The sequence below is a fragment of the Mesocricetus auratus genome, unplaced genomic scaffold, assembly GCF_017639785.1.
Source record: "Mesocricetus auratus isolate SY011 unplaced genomic scaffold, BCM_Maur_2.0 Super-Scaffold_4256, whole genome shotgun sequence".
NCBI classification, from domain to species: Eukaryota; Metazoa; Chordata; class Mammalia; order Rodentia; family Cricetidae; genus Mesocricetus; species Mesocricetus auratus.
This window is the reverse complement of record NW_024429182.1, coordinates 90,171,830-90,193,138: the sequence shown is the minus strand read 5'-3', so window position 1 is coordinate 90,193,138 and position 21,309 is coordinate 90,171,830. Positions and strand designations below refer to the sequence as shown.

General features: G+C 40.6%; 1 protein-coding gene across 2 annotated transcripts in view; it reads right to left on the bottom strand.

Moving 5' to 3' along the window:
• Positions 1-21,309, bottom strand: part of Ric3 (RIC3 acetylcholine receptor chaperone) — a 40,783-nt gene that overhangs the window by 3,284 nt on the left and 16,190 nt on the right. The window contains exons 2-5 of one of the 2 annotated variants that reach the window (XM_040756718.1): positions 19,097-19,317; positions 18,098-18,170; positions 15,693-15,786; positions 7,958-8,106 (exon numbers count right to left, since the gene is read on the bottom strand). In XM_040756718.1, the coding sequence (XP_040612652.1) occupies positions 7,958-8,106; positions 15,693-15,786; positions 18,098-18,170; positions 19,097-19,317 (537 nt within the window). The remainder of the gene's footprint in view (positions 1-7,957; positions 8,107-15,692; positions 15,787-18,097; positions 18,171-19,096; positions 19,318-21,309) is intronic. The other variant, XM_040756721.1, reaches the window with a different exon arrangement.

Sequence of the window (21,309 nt, the reverse complement as noted above, 5' to 3'; positions counted from 1 at the left end):
TTCCTCAAGATGGGCTTCTAGAAATACAGAGAGTAGGCCAAATTTATTTTCCAGAAGAACCATATTAAAAACACTTTGGTTCTCCCAGAGATGTAAACACTCCCTCTTACCCACCCCCACCAGCATTGACATAGTGTCAGAATCTTGCCCATGCACCCTTCACTCCCAGAACAATTTTAGACAGAGTGCTAGATAAAACAAGAGTGTAACCACCTCTATGGTTTGAGTGTCACTTCCAAAACCCTTGTTGAAGCTCAATCCTCAAAGTCATATGTCAATGGTACTTTGAGGGGAGATCTTTAGGAGGGGATTAAATCAGGTCTGAAGGTAGGTTCCATATGATGGCTTTCACAGATTTGTAAGAAAAACCTGAAGACATCAAGCATGCTCTATCTGACCATGTGATGCCCTCTAACATACAGTGACACTGCAAGAAGGCTCTGACCAGATGCCAAGTGGATGCTGACACCATGCTCTTAGACTCCTAGAACCATCAACTAAACAAGCCTCAATCCTTTTTAAGTGACCTCATCTGGTATTCAGTTATAGCAATAGCAAAAGGACTGAAATAGCTATCCAAGGCTTTCACAACTTCAGGGCAGGAACTTGTGACTTAGATGTCAACCACTGACTTCTCAAAAGAAGTCCATTTGCTTGCCTTCACTCTTCACCAAGAGCTTACCTTTGCATTTCAATGACTACCTGCTTTGGTTTAGGAGGGAAGACTATTAGACTTAAGCTCTAGACTCAATCCAGCAGCCCTAGGACTCAGGTCATCCTAGCCTCTGTGGCCCCAGGCATCAGGCCTTCGCTAGCACAAAGTCCAGGACAGTCCCATGGCCCTAGTTATCATGCTTACACATGCTCTATACAGGCTCCCACAGAATCAGGATCCAGGTCCACCCAGCAACAAACAAGCTTTGGGTTCCAGACCAGCCCTGAACCAGTTAGCAAACCCAGCCACAGCTTCTAAGTCTGTCCAGAATCACGATACCTCTGAAGTCAAAAACCCAGTTGTTAAATGCAGACATAGGTTACAGACTTAACCTACTGATGGTACAGTCCTGAAGCTAATCTCCACAGTCTAGTAGATTTAGGACCCATGCTCATTCCAGTAGATGTGAATACCAGACCAACACATACTACCAAGCTTCCAGATCACCTCTGTGGATCCCACAGTCCCAGGACCTAAAGGTAGGCCCACAAGGCTTTCTCATGAGAAATAGGCCCTTAGATGGCTCCAGAACCAGACCTTATAGACTCAAGGTTCCAGGCCCATCCCAACCATAGCCTCTGCAGACTCAGTCTTATGGCCCATTACAACTCCAGGCCATCCACTGGAGATCCAGAGTTTAAGCAAGCCACCTAAAAATACAGACAAAACAATAAAATCGAACCACAAAGGAAGAATGACAGGGAAGAAAAGAACAAAGAATCGACGAAAGAAGCAGATAACAACTATCAAAATAACAGGGGTTTGTGAGACAGCTCAGTGGGAAAAGGAACATACCTTACCACCAAGCCTAACAACCTGGGCTCCATCCCCAGGACCAACATAATGGAAGGACAGAAACAACAGGCTGACCTCTGACCTACACACACACACTGTTGCACACCCATATGCATGAGAATACACACAAACACGCAAATGTAGTAAAATCTTTAAATGACACTAGTAAGTCCTTACCTATCAATTGTTACATTGAATATAAATGAGTTAAATTTTCTAATCAACAGAATGGCTGAAGAGATTTGAAAAAATTAAAAAGGCCCAACTGAATGCTGCCTATGAGACACTCATTTCAACTCTAAGAACATACATAGAGTTAAGGAGAAAGGATTAAAAAGAAGATATCCTATAAAAATGGAAAACTAAAAATCAAGTATTTATACTTAATAAAACTAATGTTAAACCCAAAACTATCACTAATGACCCACCCGAGTGCTGAAGTAGCTCATGCCAAATGACTTAATACTTTCAAACATCATTAAAAAATATAAGCAAACAACAAGGATACACTGCTTCTATGAAAACACAGCAGGCTGGTTGTGGTGGTGCATGCTGGTAGGATTTGCTGAAGAAGGCGGAGGCAGGAGGAAAGACAGCAGTTAAAACATGAAAACCAAACTAAGCTAACGATACAGCATCCATCAAGAAAACAGTCAACATGGGGAAAGGATTTAACATGTCAACCTATCCCTAGTGACATCAAGAGGATACAGAGCAATGGAAATAGAATTCCTGTAAACAGAAAGGCATGATCACAGGGTAAAAAATTTATACCCAGGAATAAAGGTCACAAGATTAAGATGGGCATGGCTGAAAAAAAACAAATCCATGTATTAAAAGTTTACACTAAAGAATTTTCCTGTAACAAATACAAATGACAAAGAAATGGAAATTCTGAGAAATTGTGGAAGTTGATCACTGTATCCCATTTTGAATTACTAGACTGTGAAATCAAAGTAAAATAGATCAAAGCATCAGTAAAAAATGATGAAAGGAAACATCTATTCACTGATGGGAGGCTCGCTAACTGCTGGACAAAAGTAGTATAAAAACATATTCATGTATACCCAGACAGAACCAGAGACTGTGACCAAATTCAGATTTTAAAATGTAAGATGAAAATGAATTCCCAGACATAAAACAAACAGCTAACTATAAACAGGCTACCCACTGAGAAGGGGTCAGACCGGAGCAAGATATCTTGCTTTCAGTCAAGTGAAAGTACAAAATGAACAAGGATTTTCCAACTTTAAGGAAAATGGCATGGCCATGAATTTTCTAGCAGCAAGAAAACTCCATATAGGTATCCAAGTGTTGTGACCTGTGCACTTCACACAAAGTACAAATGCTTGATGTGCTTGTGTCAGCTCTACACCACTGCTACGAAATACCTAAGATAATTAACTCAGAGAAAAGTTTATTGTGGCTGAAGGCTCTGGAGAATCCAACCCAAGATTGGAAAGCCCATTGCTTTAGGCCTCTGGCAAGAGCAGCACATTACAAGAGAAGCACGAGGCAGAGCCAAGCTGCTTCCATGGGCCAGTAAGTAAAGAGGAAGTGAGTAGGGCGCCACAGTCCCCTTTGAAGGCGTCCATGAAATGAACAATGGACTTTCCCCGAGGCCCCACTTCCTAAAGGTCCACATCCAAATAATGTCAGTTTAGGGACCAAACCTTTAACATGCAAACATCAAAAGTATGACAGGACATTGTCTTGACAAATACAAAAATTCATCAAAAGTTAAATTCAGTGACCATGAAGTTGGACATAAGAAAGCGGTGGCAGGCTTGCTGCTCAAACTTGAGATCATAGCTACCTAGGACAAAAGACACAAGGCAACTTCAAGGCCAGACTGGGCAACTTAGCAAGACCCATTAAACCTTTTAAGTGGTTTGCAGATGGAGCTAAGTGGTGAAGCACTTGCCTAACATGCAAGTTATGTTTAAAGGCTATAAGTTCAATTCCTAGTAGAAATGGGGAAAATAGTTAAGCTGTATATAGCCATTTATTCCCCAAATCTCAGCACTCAGGAGGCAGAGGCAAGAGGACTAGGAGTTCAAGACCAACCTGGACTATATGGTGAGAGCCTGTCTCAGAAAAAGAAAAGATGGAGGGAAAAGAAGGGTAGATAAGGAGGGAAGAAGAGAGGAATAGAAAAATGGAAAGGGTGACTTATCAATGTATAATAATCGATCATTGGTAATGTAGCAGGAAATACAATACCATGATTAAACGATACTTAAAGCAGAAAAAGCAGGTGTCTTGAAAAGTTAGTACCATAGCTAAAATTCTGTGTGACTTCAGCATATCTTACAAGGCAGGTAGAAAATGATGGGGAAAAAAGTAATATTTGGGAATAAAGTGTATAATACAGATGTACAAACTGGAAGAAAAAAGAAATTTCTTTCATTGGTGATTGGTGAAGTTAAATATTTTCACACGTTTTACAGCTGGTGGAATTTTTTTCTTTTGTGAACTGTTTATTTGAATTTCAGTGACTTCTGCATTAGTCATAGCACTTATTATATAGCAAACCCATCAACTTGTTTTTGTCCATATTTGCCATAGATATTTTTCCAGTTCAGTGTTAGCTTTTAAACTCATATACCATCTTAACTACAGAAGGTGAAAGTATAGAAAGCTTCACTGTTAACCTTTGTGTTATAACTTCTTGTATTACTTTCAATAAATTTTTTTACATTGAGATAGGTATAGATTGATATATAGCATGAAGAAAAATATAGCATAATATAATAACCAAGATGTCTTAGGTAGGGTTTCTATTGCTGTGAAGAGACACCATGACCACAGTAACTCTTATGAGAAAAACACTTAACTGGGGTGTCTTGCTTACAGTTTCAGAGATTTAGTCCATTATCATCATGGCAGCACGCAGGCAGACATGATGCTGGAGGAAGAGCTGAGAGCCCTACATCTTGCCGGCAACCGTAAGTTGACTGACACACTGGGAAGTATCCAGAGAATAGGACACCTCAAAACTGCTCCCATAATGACACACTTCCTCCAACAAGGCCATGCCACTCTAACAAAGCCACGCCTTCTGGTAGTACCACTCCCTTTGGGGGCCACTTTTTCAAACCGCCACACAAGGTATCTACATTAGCTAAACAGAAGCTAGGGAGATAGCGTAGTGGGAAAGCACTTGTCCTGCAAGCATGAGACCTGGAATTCAACCCTAGCACCCACATACAGAGCAGGTGGACATGAATGACCTGCCTACAATCCTAGTGCGTGGGAGGCAGAGATGGGATCCTCAAAGCAAGCTGGCTAGCTGGACTAGTGAAACTGGAAAGTTCTAGATTTAAAAAAGAGTTCCTGCCTTAATATATAAGGTAGAAGGCAACTAAGACACTTGCCCTCAACCTCTTGCAAAATACAAGCATGCATGCAACATACACAAAAAGAAAAAATACAGCAGAGAATGTATCCATCCACAAGGCTGCCTTATGTCGATGCCCTTCATGGCCACACCCACTCCTTCCTACTGGCATGTTGCTCCTCAACTGTGGCGCCTGCGCCACAAGCAACTCCGAGGTATCAGGAAAAGACAAGACTTCCACTTGTTTGTACTAAAAGAATGCATGTGTTGCCTTTATTGCCAGGAGAATGTGTGTGTGTGTCTTCATTGCAAGTGCTAAGAAGTCTCTCTCTTGTAGGAGGGAGGAGCTTTATATACAGGCTTACAGCACAGTGGAAAAACCTTTTCCTCCTGCTGAATGTTGATGTCAGAGGATCAAGTCCGGGGCAGTAAGCCAGGACTAGAAAACAGGAAGCACTTGGACTGGAAAACAAGTTGCACTTGTAGGCTGACCAGCAACTCACAGAGACCCCGTGTGGCAGGGGCCCAACACTCAACCCCTAGCAACTACTAGTATGTTATCTATTCCCACAATTTTGCCATTTGAAGAGCATTCTACATAAAGAATCATATCTTTTTGAATAAGCTTCTACCCTTCACTCAATGTAAGTCTCTGTATGTATCAATAATTCATTCCTTCTTATTGCTTAGTGGAATACTATGTTATACATGTACTATCATTTAACCATTCACCTGCTGAAGGACATTCAAGTTGATCCTAGTTTTTACCTATTAGATAAAGCTGCTAAAAATACTCATGTATACAAGTTCTACATGTCCCTGTCATTATTTCTTGGGGATAAATGTCAAGGCTGCAACTGCTGTATTTACATGCTTAGATTTTTTAACAACTACATTGTTTTCCAAAACATCTTGTTGTGGATTGAATACAAAATGTGCCTTACAGGCTCATATTTTGAATGTTTGGTTCCCAGCTGGTAGTTCTATTTTGGGAGTCTGTGGAGGAGGCAAAGCCTAGTTGGAAGACACATATTGCTGAGGATGGATCCCTGTTCACTTCTCTGCTTCCTGGACCTCCCTGTTGTGAAATGGGATGTTCCACTAAGTTTTCCTGCCATTGTCAAAGGAAGTAATTTGGTCACAGAGACAGAAAAGTAACTAATACACATGCATTCCTTTTTATATCTCACTATTGATGTACATATAATACTTTCTTTGTATCCTAATCTGCAGCAATTTCTTATTTTGGTCATTCTGAAGATATGGAGAAGCACACTATTCTATTTTTTTTTTTGAGACAGTGTCTTATTATGTAACCCTCTTGCCTGGAATTTGCTATACAGACCAGGCTGGCCCCAAACTCACAGAGATCTACCTGTCTCTGCTTCTGCTTCTGATGGGATTAAAGGTGTATACAACTATACCCATCTATCATATTCTAATTTTAATATGCATTTTCTAAGAGGGAAATTATGTTGAATATGCTTTAATATATGTATTTGCAATCTGTGTATCATCTTTGCTGAAATGTCTGTTTATATCTTTTGCACATCTACAAATACTGCACCATCTATAAAGATTAACTCAAGGGAGAGATTGGAGGGAGGAAAGGGAAGGGAGAAATGATATACCTTAATTAAAGAAATAATTAAAAATATTCTCAAAATAAGCCTTAATGCAAGCACTAAAGCCATATGATTTCTAGAGGAAAACATTTTAGATTAGGCAAAATGTCTTAAACAGAACACACGAAAATATGAATTAAAAGATAGATGAAAAATATGACTTCATAAAAATTAAGACTTTAAGACTATTAAGGAAATTAAAAGGCAAGTTACAGGTTATGAGAAAATACCTAACTGGTGAAGTACTTGCATCCAAGATACATTAAAAACCCTTATAGCTGGGCATGGTGATGCACACATATAATCCCAGTACTAGGGATGTTGAAGTACAAGGATGATGCATTTAAGACTAGCCTGAGAGTGAATATAGCCCAGCCAGGGCTACTGTATCACAAAACCTTGTCTCAAAAAAATACCTCCATACAATAAATAAATATGCTGCAACTTAATAAAAACACATTCAAACCAATAATCAAAAATGATAATTTCAGCAGGCTCTTCAACAAAGATAAACAGTTTGAAAATAAGCACATGAGAGCCAGGTGGTGGTGGTGCAAGCCTTTTATTCTGGCACTTGAGAGGCAGAGGCAGGCGGATCTCTGTGAGTTTGAGACCAGCCTGGTCTACAAGAGCTAGTTCCAGGACAGCCTCCAAAGCCCAGAAAAACCCTGTCTGAAAAAAAAAAGCACATGAAAAACTGTTCAGCATCATAAGTCATTGGGGAAATGTAAACTTGAGTTGTGACTGTGATGCCACCCGAATCTCATGGAATGGCTAACATTTACAAAGACAGTGTATTAGCAAGATATGGAGTAACCTACTCTCACAAGCTGCTGATGGGAATGTACAGCCACTTCAAAGCCAGCTCACAGTGTCTATAAATTTAAACATCCACTCACTACAAACCTTGAAATTCTAATCCTAAGCATATATCAAAAGAGAAGCACAGTATGTCCAAAAGTAGCCTTGTGAAGCCTTGCATGCAGGCCTCACAGCAGCTCAGATACTACAGTTCAAAGATAGAAAGAGCCCAGTGCTAATCAGCCAGTGAGTGGATTAACAAACTGTGGCATATTTATACAATACTGCCCAGCAATTTCAGAAAGAACTTGGATACACTCAACAACACACATGAATCTCAAATGCAGTACTCTAAACAGAAGATACCCACCACACCATATCTGCAATACAATCCATTTATATCAGAAAAGCCAAGCTACAGGGGTGGAAAGCAACTCAGCTGCTCACAGGGACAGGAGGGAGGGACTTTCTAGGGTGACGAAACTGTCCTATTCTGAGGCTATAGTATGACTACAACCGTACACATTTGCCAAACTTTCCAATTGCACATTCATAAACGGTAAACATTATACAAGTAAAAACAGAGATTTGTCATGTCTCAGTACCAAACTGGTTTTTAAGGAAATCCATAAGATGTCCTTTCTGGGAGATAGCTAATAAAGAAGTAAGAGGACATTTTACCTTCCCAGTCCTCCATGTAAGGGGCTTCCTCGGCTTCCTTCTCTGGAGTAGATGTGTCAATGAGCTTGCCTTCTTTCATGACCCTGGTGATTTCTCGGAGCTGATGCAGTAATCGTTTCTCTTGGTCAGATGTCACAGTCTGTACTCTGCTGAGAAACATCAGACAATCCAGCCATTTGGTGGTCAGCACTCCTAAGCAACAGGGAGAAACTTCACCATGATCTGTTTGGATCCTCAAAGAGGAGGTCTAATAGCAGGTGGTTTTTCTAGAATTGATTCTGGAATGTCATGGCTGGCACCAGAGGTGTTAGTTCCATGTCGTGATTTTATAAACGGGAACCTAGTCTCCAGATCCTTCAGTGACTGCTTGAGTCCACCATGTGTTGACATGGAAACAAGGCCCCAGTGGTCTCAGCTACATACCAGTCTGAGTCCCCAGCTCCTGCAATTTCCCTCGAACTCATTTACCTATTACCTGTACTCTGAGACACTTTCTCTGAAGCAAGGATGGCAAATATTCTAGGCCATTAGTCCTAACACAGAAAAATACTGGACTGGGATCATAAGGCTTCTTCTCAGAGGTACATAACTCAGAACATTCAACCATGTAGATAAACTGAGGAGCTGAGCTCCACAAGCTGAAATTTACACACGTGGTTACAGTTTGTGCCTTTTCTTTTTCCATCTCTCCTTCCTCACTCCCTCTCCTCTCCTTTCTTGTAGAACTCCAGTAAGCAAACACTCTATCAATGAGCCATACCCCACCACAGTACTCAACTTCTACAGTTTAGAAGATCTCATCTGACAGCCAACTTAGAAGTGGTTCTGGGCAAATACCTGTGAGAACAGCACAAGGCTTGAGGATAACGACACACCTGAGAGGAAAACACCTCAACAAACTTCACCTCACAGGAAAAAGAGGCTTCTCCTTCAAACATTAAGATTGTAACTGAGGGGGGATGGAGATGTGACTCAGTGGTTAAGATCTCTGACTGCTCTCCCAGGGGACCCAGGCTCAATTCGCAGCACCCACATGGCGGCTAACAACTGTCTGTAACTACAAGATCTGACACTCCCACACAGACATACATGTAGGCAAAACACCAACGCAAATAAAATAAATAAATAATTAAGAAAGATTGTAACTGAGGAAAAGGAAGGTGTACCACTTCAGCCATCCTCACTGGGAAAGAAACAAAATCAGTCAGTTCTCCAACCTCCTCCAATGAAAGTGACCCATTTTGTGGGAGAATTTGGGGTCAGAATAGGACAGTCTGCGTGTTTTCACAAAGCTCTGGCTAGCAGTTTTTAGAGACCATTTCTCTAACTGTACACGGAGTATTCGGACACTTACTAAATGAAACAAAACTGAGCCTCTGCTTCCTGACTCCTGGGAAATGGAAACCTTTAAAATAGAACAAATAAACTAAAACATCCTTCTAACTTTGAAAATGTGTGTCTGTGCTGCCCATTAAATACAGAGTGCAGGATACACATGATCACATCTTTAGGATTTACTACAATGAATACTTTTATGGAATTCTTACTGTCTCAGCCTGCCTTGAAACTCCCCATTCAGACATGGCAGCATGGCCACAGACTCATCATTATGAACGCCTACACATCCATCCATCTGGCTGGTCCTCATTTCCTTACTGTTTGTTCTCTTTTACCTTTTTGAAATGTGGTCACCACCCTGTCATTTACCAAAACTTACAAAAACCATCAGTGACTGTTTTACTCCTGAGTCCAGGAGTCTTTATCTTCCAGTTTGTTCTTTTTTACTCTTCTTACTACAGAGCATCCTTCTGAAACTTCCTGCTTTAGCCAGGAACACACCTGTATCCCTCCCACTTCTCTAACCATCTCTTTTAGTTCTGAACTTGACCCACTCTCTCCACTTACCAAGGCCTGGCCATCATGAAGGTTCAATCTTAGGGACTCCCCAGAGTCTCCATTCTTTTTTGTTTGTTTGTTTTTTGTTTTTTAAGACAGGGTTTCTCTGTGGCTTTGGAGGCTGTTCTGGCACTAGCTCTGTAGACCAGGATCATAGAGATCCACCTGCCTCTGCCTCCAGAGTACTGAGATTAAAGGTGTGTGAGTCTCCATTTTTAAAGTCACACTCCAGAAAGGCTAACCTGGGATCACAGATTAAGCCATTACCCTAAAGAGAAGATGTCCTAACCCGGTCTTTAGTCTTTACCTTTTACCAAAATGTCCAATTATTTTCTCAGCATCTATTTGGGGCCTTGTCTATCACATTAAATTTCAAATTAACCTTAAATTCAGTCCTTCAAAATGGGGACCGATATGGCCAAGAATCACAAGAAGCTACATGAACAAGCAGAGCAGGATAATAGGTTGTCTATGCCAGATTCCAAAATGCTAGGATAATAAAAGGTCACAGGTGGAAAATAATGCCACCTGACTTTTAACCAAAGGAATCATCAAAGCCAAGAGTTAAATATAGAGAGAACAAAACAGAAAGGAAAGACCAAGGCTAACAACACAATATGATGGCCTCAAAGATTTGGTGATCTCATCCTTCATCATGACCTTGATCTTAGATCCAACAACAGATAGTCCTGTTGCTGTTATATTCTGACAGCATCTCAACCATATTCAAAGGTCAGTCCATGTCCACTATCTCAAAATCTCTTATCTTCTTTCTCTTCTTCTGTGATTTATCTTAGTTAATGTCAAAATCTCCCAGGAAGTACCATAAATCTTCAAGCATCTTTGTATCTTTATTTTCCTTCTATGTTCTTATCTAATTAGTTTTCTTCTGGGGGTAAGTCTCTCTTCTACTACAGGTTAGGGTAAAGCCATTCATCCCTTTACCTACTGTTAAGAGAACCCTTAGAAGTGGGAAAAGGGAGTAATAGAAGTCAATGAGATACAGTATGAATAGATCTCAACCCAATATTGATGTCTTTGAAGATAAAGGAAGGAGCCATACGCCAGAGTATGAGCAATTTCTAGAAGCTGAAAAGTTCAAGGAAGCAGATTCTGGCACAGGGCCTTGCAAGAGAAATCCTGCAATATTAATGATTCTCACTCAATACAGGACTGCTAACTCACAGAACTCTAGCATAAGTCTACAATAATTAAGCCAGTAGATTTGAGTTTATTTGCTACAGGAGCACACTTCACTCTCCCAGATACAGTTACTCTAGAGGAACTACTACCTGCTATTATCAACCATACAGGACTTCACAGAACAAATGAAAAAGAGGCTCCAAAGAAGATGTTATTGTTCCTGGAGATCCTGCTTTAAAAGACTCATTATTTCACAGTGTGCAGACATGACTGGTGCTCCAGCATAAGAAATAAGACTGAACACTGATGATTCTGTTCTCCCAAAGGTTACAGGACATCAGCAAAGACATGCTTAGATGGCAGTAAGCTGTATATAGCACCCAACAAGTCCAGGAGATGTGAACACAAAGGGCCACCCTGCCAGCTTCTGTGGTATCAGGTAGGGACTCTCAGAGAAAATGTCCTTGTTGACAGCTCTGTAACAACCCAGAGTCAAAGTAAGCATGCAGTGGGGTGGGAGGTCAATGTCTCAGCAAAGGAAAATGCATTTGCAAGGTTTTAGGGGGAAAAGGAGTAGTTACATGGGTTGGGATGGGGGGAGGTGTACAAGAGAGCACGTAAGGGATGGTTGCAAGGCCAGGCCACTCAGGACTAGGCTCTTTACCAACCAGTGCTTCCTCAGGCCACGCCATCTTTCAAGCAGGTAAGTTATTTCTAGCCAGACATACCATTCTTAAAAGGAAACCTTGATAACTCTAAAGGCAGAAATAAGAACATCTCGCCTTGGTTCCTTAACCTGTATCTCTGAGTTTGATACTGTGTTTAATGTCAGACATAGCATAGAGGTCACTGCATGTATACAGACCTATACCACTGAGGTGAAGGGTATTTGAAAAATGTACAAGTCACATCAGGAACCACTTCTGTGTTTCTACTCATACATAGATATATGTAAGGTCCAGGTTCAGGACTGACTATTTCTCAATTTCAGGCCAACATCTTGCAGTCAGGAACACAGGTTAAAGTACATAGTATGTGAATACTATACAAAAGGATGGAGCCTATAAGCTTATCTTAAATCCTCTCCTTGCCCCACAGAAGTCAAGATATGATAAAGATAGTCTAACAGAAACACTGGTGCATCTGCAGCTCTTCTGATCATTGTAAAGCTAGAGCTGCAGAAGAAATATGCCACAGAGGCAGGCACAGAAGGAAGGCTGGTACACATCTCACCCTAAACAAGAACCTATTCAAATGGATCAACGACCTTAATGGAGAGCATGAAAATAGAAGAGGGTCCACACAAAAGACTGTAAGGCCCAGCCACCCAGGACTAGGTAGGTCATGCTAAGTTCTACAACTTTTAGCTTGCTAGAGGACAAGAGGTGAACACTTCAACATCTAGGCACAGGATTTTTATTTCAAGGATCCAAACAGCATAGGAGACCCCATAGGAACTGACAAATAGGACTATGTGAAATTAAAAAGTTTCCGCACAGAAAGCAATCACCAGACTGAAGAGATGCCTGCAGAAAGTGGTAAAGGATCTATACTGGCTACACATCAGACAGGGGAATAATATCAAGAATATATAAAGAGCAGAAAATTAAACAACAAAGTCTAACCATCCAATCAATAAACAGGCTACTGAACTTCTCAAAAGAAGAAACACAGATGCCAATAAGTGCTTTAAAACATGTCTAACATCCTTAGCCACCAGGAAACGTGCCTTCATGGAAGTTGTGTTGCCTTCCAGCTCCTGAGAAGTATTCCAGGTAACACTTTACGTATTTGCTGCTTTGCAGGTTGGAATCAGTATGTTCTCAAAGAGTTCACACCTCAGCATCTTGTAAAGAATAAGACATTACAGGTACAAAGAAATGGTGAAACTCCAGCTGCAGTGCAGGACAACTTCCTCTGAGCCTGCACATACAGCACAAAGAAGACAGAAGGTAGTTAGGAGTTATAGTACTAACTCCTGCCAGGCCAGTAAAGAGATGGTACACACAGGATGAAAGTGATGGATCATTCGAGTCTGAGTAGTGGCGGGTAATAATGAATATCTTTGTGTGGTTTCTTAACCTGGGGTCGCATCTCCCAAGTAAGGGGCTCTAACCACAGATATTCATCTATGGAGTTCATGAGCTGTAGGCTTGCTTGGGACAGTCAACATCCCAGACCAAGGTACAGATATTTATCTGAGGCATAAGGGTCTATAAAAGGTCACAGAAGTATATGTAGCTATACATACATTTGTACATTAGATAATGTCTATAAAAGCAGTTAGCTCAGAACAGTCTTTAGTAAGTTTAGTCAACCTTTATCTATTCACACAGATACAGTCCTGTATATATGTGACTTTGGAAAACATTTTAGATTGTAAGCCTACTTTATAAACTGCAAAAAAATAAAAGTTTCTGACATAGATAAGCAATGTCCCAGTGTTTATCCTCATGAATAACAGTTCAGCAGCACAGGAGCTATTGTAAGAAATGTCTGGCCACAAGGCTGCAATTTGAGGATGCCTACGCTTCATTATTTCTATTTTTATTTTATTTTGGTTTTTTGAGACAAGGTTTCTCTTTGTAGCCCTTGTTGCCCTGGAACTCACTTTGTAGACCAGGCTGGCCTCAAACTCAGAGAACCACCTGCCTCTGCCTTCCAAGTGCTGGGATTAAAAGTGTGCTCCACCATCGTCCAGCTGCCTACTCTTTTGATATGCAACCAAGGATGGGCAAACTAGTCAGAGAGCAAAGGAGGAGGCACAGGGCACAAATACTTGAAAGATGGCAAACAGAAGAGGCCAAGGCCTGTTCCTTACATCAAAGACTCCACAGTCCATGACGGTGTGGGAAAGACTGTCCAATAACCTGCATGAGATTGTTATCACCCACCATGACCTTCTCCCTCCTCCCTTTAGAAGGCTCAGCTGAGACTGGCTCTGTCATAGTACACAAAATCACATTCTGGCTTTTCCTTCCTGGCTTTTTTGTGTCCCTGTTTTCTTAACTGTTCTCATTCTCATGAACCTCCTGCACCTACCTTTTCAGTTCCTGGGCCAGTGCGGTAAAGCAGAAGTGTTCCTTCCTAAAGGATTAATTTGGCCCTTGACACCTACTTTGCATGTTTAATTATGCACTAGGAGTAAGTCAACACAAAACAAATGTCTACTGTAATAACAGTTGTTTTTTTTCCTTGATATTTTATTTTTTTATTTTATTTCTATGGGTGTTTGCCTGAATATATATCTATGCACCGCATGTGTGCAATGCCCAGGGACGTAAGAAGAGAGCAATGGATCTCCTCCTCTGGAACCAGAGCTTCGGACAGTTGTGAGCTGCCATGTGGGTGCTGGGAATTGAACCCATGTCCTGTAGAAGAGCAGCCAGTGCTCTTAACCACTGAGTCATCTCTCTAGCCAGTTTTTACTTAAAATTTTACATTAGCCAACTAGGAAACAGTCTTCTTAAAACTAGGTAATTTGACTCTACAAGATTTACAACTTTCACAAACCCTCACAATAATTTGTATGGCATTTAATGCTTGAAAGCAGGTTTCTCAATAATATGAAAATGGAAATGTCAATTGAGAGAGAATACATTTATTACACATAAGCTGACAATTACATAAGACAAATAAGTAGTCTATACATCAAAAGCAGTAAGTGTAGCCTCTCAAGTCAGGCATGACAGCAAACACCTTTAATCCCAGCACTCAGGAGGCAGAAGCAAGATGATCTCTGTGAGTTTGAGTCCAACCTGGTCTACAAAGTGAGTTCCAGGACAGTCAGGACTACACAGATAAACCCTGTCTCTAAAAAACAAAAACAAACCAAAAGAGAACCTTTACCTGATTGAAAGGGGTAAACTAAACTCAAAGGCTTCTAATAATTTAGAAATAAAGGGACCAGACCCTCACTCAGCCCCCTGCTTTAGTAGCCATGACAGGCTACAGAAAAGACACAAGGAAACTCCAGATCCTCTGGCCTCCCAGAGCCTAGGGCCAAAACTGAACAGCAAATAATGAAATGTGACAGTTACACAATTTCTCCCTAGATGCTTGGTTCCTGGGAACTGTTTGGCCACAAAAGAAATTCCAGGGGGGACCAAAACCTCCCCTGTAGTCTCCAGGATATAGTTCTGAAAACTATTGGTATCTATGAACAATAGGCCACCTGCAAGTAACAAGACAATGTCATAGAAACCACAGAATGTTCCCTCTCAGCACTGACCAATGAAAATAATTGGTACACAGGTATTTCATGCCAAAAGACGACTTTGAGAAATCCTCCTAATTGTTCCTAAATGTCAACAAATCAAAAATAAACCGGTACCTACTGATGTAATCCTGTAACTTTTGTCTTTAAAAACCTAGCAGCAGACAGAGAACTTCACTCCCTTTGGAGGCTGCTGCATCAGCTTGCTAGATGGGGTCCCTGTCATGGTTGGATGAACAATCAATACGATTAAAACCTTGCTTTTACAGTTTAGTGGGTCTGTCTCCCTGGTGGTCTCTGGGGATCTTTGCAACTTGGGCACAACATTGATGAGCCCATTTCTTTTACTCGGAGGCAAAGACAGGCAGATCTCAGTGAGTTCAAGTCTAGCCTAGTCTACAGAGCTAGTCTTAGGACAGCCAAGGCTACACAAAGAAATCCTGCCTCAAAAACAAACAAGCAAACAAAGAAAAAACTTACCTCTCGCCATTAGGTCCCACTCTATTGATTAATTTTTCCATGGCTTCTTCTGTCTCTTTTAGTTTTTCTTGCAGTTGAACAAGCTCAAAGTTGGCTGAAAAACAAACATCAATCTAAGAACCATTATATGCAATTCCCTAAACTAAGAAATGGCTAGCTTTCCAGGACAGGCTCCAAAACAATACAGAGAAACCCTGTCTCAAAAAAAAAAAAAAAAAAAAAAAAAAAAAAAAAGAAAGAAAAAGAAACGGCTAGCTGAAATGATCTGTGATAATTCAGGCTTCTTCAGAGACTCAAAAAAATAGACATGAGCTTCTCTAATACAATCAGCACAGAAAAGGCTTGGAGGTCTGGCCACCAGGATCAACAGGACACATACTCACTTAGGGAATAATAAATAAGTCACTTCCTCCTCCACACAGTAACCCAGCAGAACCAACTAAAGAAAACACCCAACACTGAAAACACATCCTGCAAAGTCGCCCCACAATAAATGAAGGCGGCAGCAGATGACTGTGATTCAAACAGCGTGTCTGAGTAAGTCGCCGAGCCTAGACAGTACTAGGAAAAAGGATCAGGACTCTGAGGTGAGCCCTTAAGATCTGAAAGCATCTAGGAATGAATAGTGTCATTGTTATATTTCTTCAAAAGGAAATCCTGAACTATGGTTGAGACCTCCATGCTTTTTTGTCAAGGATAAAGAATAGACCATGCTAGGGGGTAACTCTGTGCCCTAGATGTAGTTATTTTTGCATGATTCCTAAGTAAAGAATAAAACTGATTTTACTGTCATTGCCATTGTTATAAAAAGCAGTCTTATGAGTCCATTTTACCATTTGACATATGTTTTTCTGTCTCTGACAACAGACAGTACTAACAGTCTTTCTTTTTTATTTATTATTATAGTGTGTGTTTTGGTTTGTTTTTATTTATTTTTGTGTTTTGTGTATGTGTTGAGTGTGTGTGTGTGTGTGTGTGTGTGTGTGTGTGTGTGTGTGTGTGTTCTGGCCTTGCGCTCTGTTGAGGCAGGGTATCTCTCGTTTCTGGTGCACTTCATACGCTAAGATAGCTGGCCTGCACGCTTCTGGACAATTCTCCTTTCTCAGCTAGAATTAAGAAGCATACCACATGGATTCTGGAGATAAAACTCAGCATTTTCACCCACTTAATCCTCTCATCAGTTCAAGACTTCCTACTGTCTACAATTTCTTTTCATTACTGATATATGTACCATTACTATCTCATGATCGGACATAGCAGCTTTCTTTAGATTCTTGACTATTTAAGATTTCCAAAAGGATGTGGAATGTGATTGAGGATTTAACACAGCAGGTAGTCCAGAAATAATTCCAAAAGGAGAGATACAGTCTAGGGCAGATGCTTCTGTGGCTCATACTCACTTCATTCTTTTAAAAACTTGTGATGAGAAAAATGTCTTTTAATTTGAAAACTTTAAAAATAAATTTAAAAGAAAACCTTTAATGATTGGGGTGGAACAGACCTTCCTTTAATCCTAGTACTCAGGAGGCAGAGGCAGGCAGACCTCTGTGAGTTTGGGCTCCACAGTAGGACCCTTTACAGCTGCTGCCCATGAACACCATCCAACCCTCAAGAAGCTCAAGAGTTCGTGTTTGCATAAGTTTTGCTCAAGAAATCCAGACATAATGCCTTTGACAAGCCCTTTCTTTCTAGGTGGTGCCTTCTCATGAGTTTTTCTTCCTGTGTGAAGTATATGTGTGTGTGTGACCCATACAAGTCAGAGTGCAGAAGTGTCCTCCTCTGTCACTCTCTCCCTTATTCCCTCGAAATAGGGTCTCACAATAAACCAGAAGCTCATTGCGTTGGCTAAGTGGGCTGCCAGGGAAACCTAAGGCTCCCCAGCGTTGGAGTTGCAGGTGTGCACAGCCATGCCTGGCTCCTTACATGAGTACTGGGGCTTCCATCTCAGGTTGTCATGCTTGTGTAGCAATGTTTTATGCCACAGATTCTATTTCCTGGAACCATTCTAGTCTATAAATTCTTAGACAAAAGGACTACGATATATACATTTCATTTCCCCTGACAGCATAGAATACTCTGACAGCACATTTCAAGACTCCAGAGTGTCAACAGCAAATATGGAATGTGACAGTTACACAATTTCTCCCTCAATTTCCTCTGAGAAATAAACACTTCTTCCACAAATATTTTGAAGCCTGAAAATGAAAACTAAGCCAAATGCTGACTGTTAATTTGCTAACATATACCAAAGAACTAGCAGCCTTGTGCTTATTTCAGCATTAGCCCTTTAAGGTCCAGTACCCACATACTTTTGAGAAACCTTTGGGGACATAACCACAGACTGTCCTGCTGGCTGTATTCCACTCCAGCTCAGTAACACTGAATACATGGGAAGGAGCACTTACTAATCTTCCTGTGGGTGTTCCCCGGTTGGGCAGTGGAGCAGCTCCGATTCTCTGCAGTTTTCCCCTTTGAAAGCTGAGGATGAAGGAGGTACAGCACATCAGCAGCAGCTCATGGAACACCGCATGTTAAATGAGAAAACAGAAAAGGCTGGGAGACAAAAATTAAGTCAGAAATCAAACCAGGTATCAACAGTAGAGAAGTGTCTTTTTAAAAGCCACCAAAGGAGTCAAGAAGGTAAAAATGATCAAAGCAAAAATCAAAGCACTAAGAAAACACAGTCTCATAGTCGTCTATTGTACTTGTGCTGTCATCCAAGTGACAGGTGCTGTGCAGCACCTGGGGACATTCTCATGCTCAACTCAGGCTGCCTGAAGAATTCCTGGGTGAGAAGAAGCTAAAATCTCCTCACTTTACTCAAAGCATGAGTATAAGGAGAAAGTTCTATACCTCTTCATAGAGAATAAGCAAGTAGCCTACAAAAACCTGCTTGGAGAAGAAACTAAATTGGGGGTCTGCCTTAAAAGACCCAACAGAATACTCCAGAACCAGGAAATGTTGGGCTTAGTGTCTAGATATGACAGCGTTGTCTTGGGAGAATTGCAGAGATTACAACAGACACAGTATCTTATATCCTAGCACCATTAAATATGGCCTCACGGTGGTTACTTGCAAACCCTGGTTTTTATCCTACAAACAAGCCTCTTACATCTAGTCTAGTTTTTTGCTCTTTTCCTTTGGATTATGGTGCTGATTGGATTAGGAACCAGAAAATCCAAGCTTAAACCCTGGCCTTACATTTTAGTTGTAAATCTATGCTAAGATTTCTCACCTGTAAAACTGAGATGACAGCAATCCTAACTAGTTTAAAGAGATAAGGTTTTTAAAGAGATGATGGATTTGAAAGGGCTGTGTGACCTTTTCGGGCCTTTACTGGAGATGATTTTTATTGCAATGACATTAGCTTTTCACTGACATATGTCTAAAACAATTCCACTTACCTTAAACAGAATGTACAGTATATACAAAAAAATTCCAAAGCCATAGATGGGAATGATCTGGCCCATCAGTCCTCTTCTGCTACCCCCTCCTCCAGCACCTCCACCTGCTCCTTTGGCCTTTGCGAAGGCCTCTGCAAGGTGAGACCTCTGGAAATGAGGCATCTGACCATCTGAGGGTGCCGAGTGGTGATGCATCATAGGTGGAAATCGGCCCAATTTTCCTGAGAAAATTAATTAATCAGCTTTATCTCTTTTGTTTTAAATATTGAGATTGCAAAAACATCTTATGCATTGAAATTCGAATAACAGAAGCAACTCAGACATGTTTAAGGAAAAAAAATAACAGGAATTTGATTAGAAAGATAGAAATATACAGATATAAAGTGTTAGGGAAGTCCTGTGCATTTGTCAATAAAGCACTGTCTGGCCAATAGGGAATCTAGATAGGAGGGACTAGGAGTCCAGAAGGACTCTGGGTAAGAGAAACACAAGAGATTCAAAATGTAACGCCATGGGGTAGGAAGCCCGGAACTATTCTCCGGTAAGAGAAATACTTAGATTAACAATTATGGGGTAATTACTTAAGTCAGAGCTAGCCAGTAAGAAACAAGCAAGGCCAACAGCTTCATAGTTAATATAGCCTCCTGTGTGTTTATTTGGGACTGATGCAGCTCTAAAACCAGGCTGGCGGGAAAGCTTCTCTCAAGGAAAAAGCTTCTCTTAACAAAATGGTGTCAGAGCGGGATTGAATTTCCACGTAGAATGACAAAAGCTTTAAAGGAATTTTAGAAACAGAAGAACAGAGAGAAGCACAGAGTTTTGGTAGCAGCATTTTTCTCAGGTGTGCTCTGTTTTGCTAGCCACAAGCTGAGATTCACGCGGCTAGCTTACTGGAGTCTTCCTGACTCGGCATAAAAAGAAAAAACAAAACAAAACAACCAGCAAGGTTGTTTTAAGAGACTCTGCTAACGATTAAAATGTGTGTACGTACAGCTGGAAGTGGCACCATTTGCTGGATGTCAGCATGGACTGAGGCGCTAAGCTGGAATCACGCTTACGCCCACCATCTTGAAAAAAAAAAAAAGGCAGTTTAAAACAGCCACGGTTTTACAGATAAGACACGTGGCCAGAAAAAACGTAAAGATTTACAGTAAAGTCAGACTTGGATGAACAAAACCTCTAAAGGTTTACAGTGTGTTTAAAAATATATGTGAGATTGAGAGAGAAAAGGAAACGGCAAAGTGGTAAATAAATAGAAAAGCTGGCATGGTGGCACACTCCAGTAGGATTTACTCCAGAGGCAGAGGCAGGCGGATTTCCAAAGAGAAACCCTGTCTCAGAGAAAAATAAATAAAAGTGAAAGAAATAAAGTAATAATAGATAAATAAGCCACGCAAAGATGGAAAATACACAGAGTCTGGATACTGTACGCTATTATGTTTTTCAGTTTTTTGATTGCTCAGGAAGGAACAGCTGCTAAAGTACACTTGATTATAAATGCTGCTAAATTAATCCAACTTCTATCTTTTGAAAATGCCTTGACTTCAAAATTTAAGTATAAGGATATGTTACTTGGGAAAGGAGATTTTACTTATGTTTCTACAGAAAATGAAAAGCTGAAGATTCCTTCCAGGCTTCTGTGGTTTGATGAACCAAGACCCCCGGAAGCAGTGGACCAGTTGTTCCAACAACTGAAACAGCTAAGATGATGGAGTCTTACAGACCACGAAAATAAGGACTTATACAGGTTTCTGAGTTTTGTCATGATCCCCATGGTATGAACAGCGCCCCCTTCCAGCACGAAGCAGTTTGGAATGAGTGACGTCCCAATTCCCATCTTGTTTATAAATCTTTGTTTTCATTTCAATGGGTTGCTTATAATTGATTAATGATTACAGCCAATCTTGTTTTAATAGTAAAAAGGGGAATTATGGTATGGGTATTGTTTTTCATTTATTGATACAATTTCAAGGTCAATTTTGTGATGTGTATATTTCTCCTTTTGATTAAGTATTGTGCTTATACTGATCTTTTAAAACATAATGCATAATTAAATACAAGCTATAGATAGTTACTTATAATAGTCAGAATTTATAGTTAGGTAAGTTAGGTTTTCTAGATATATAGAGATGTATTTGAGACAGATAGATAGTCTTCAAACCTCTCAAAGACCTTCAGAAAAATGGCATTTAAAATGGTTTAGGGTTTTTCTT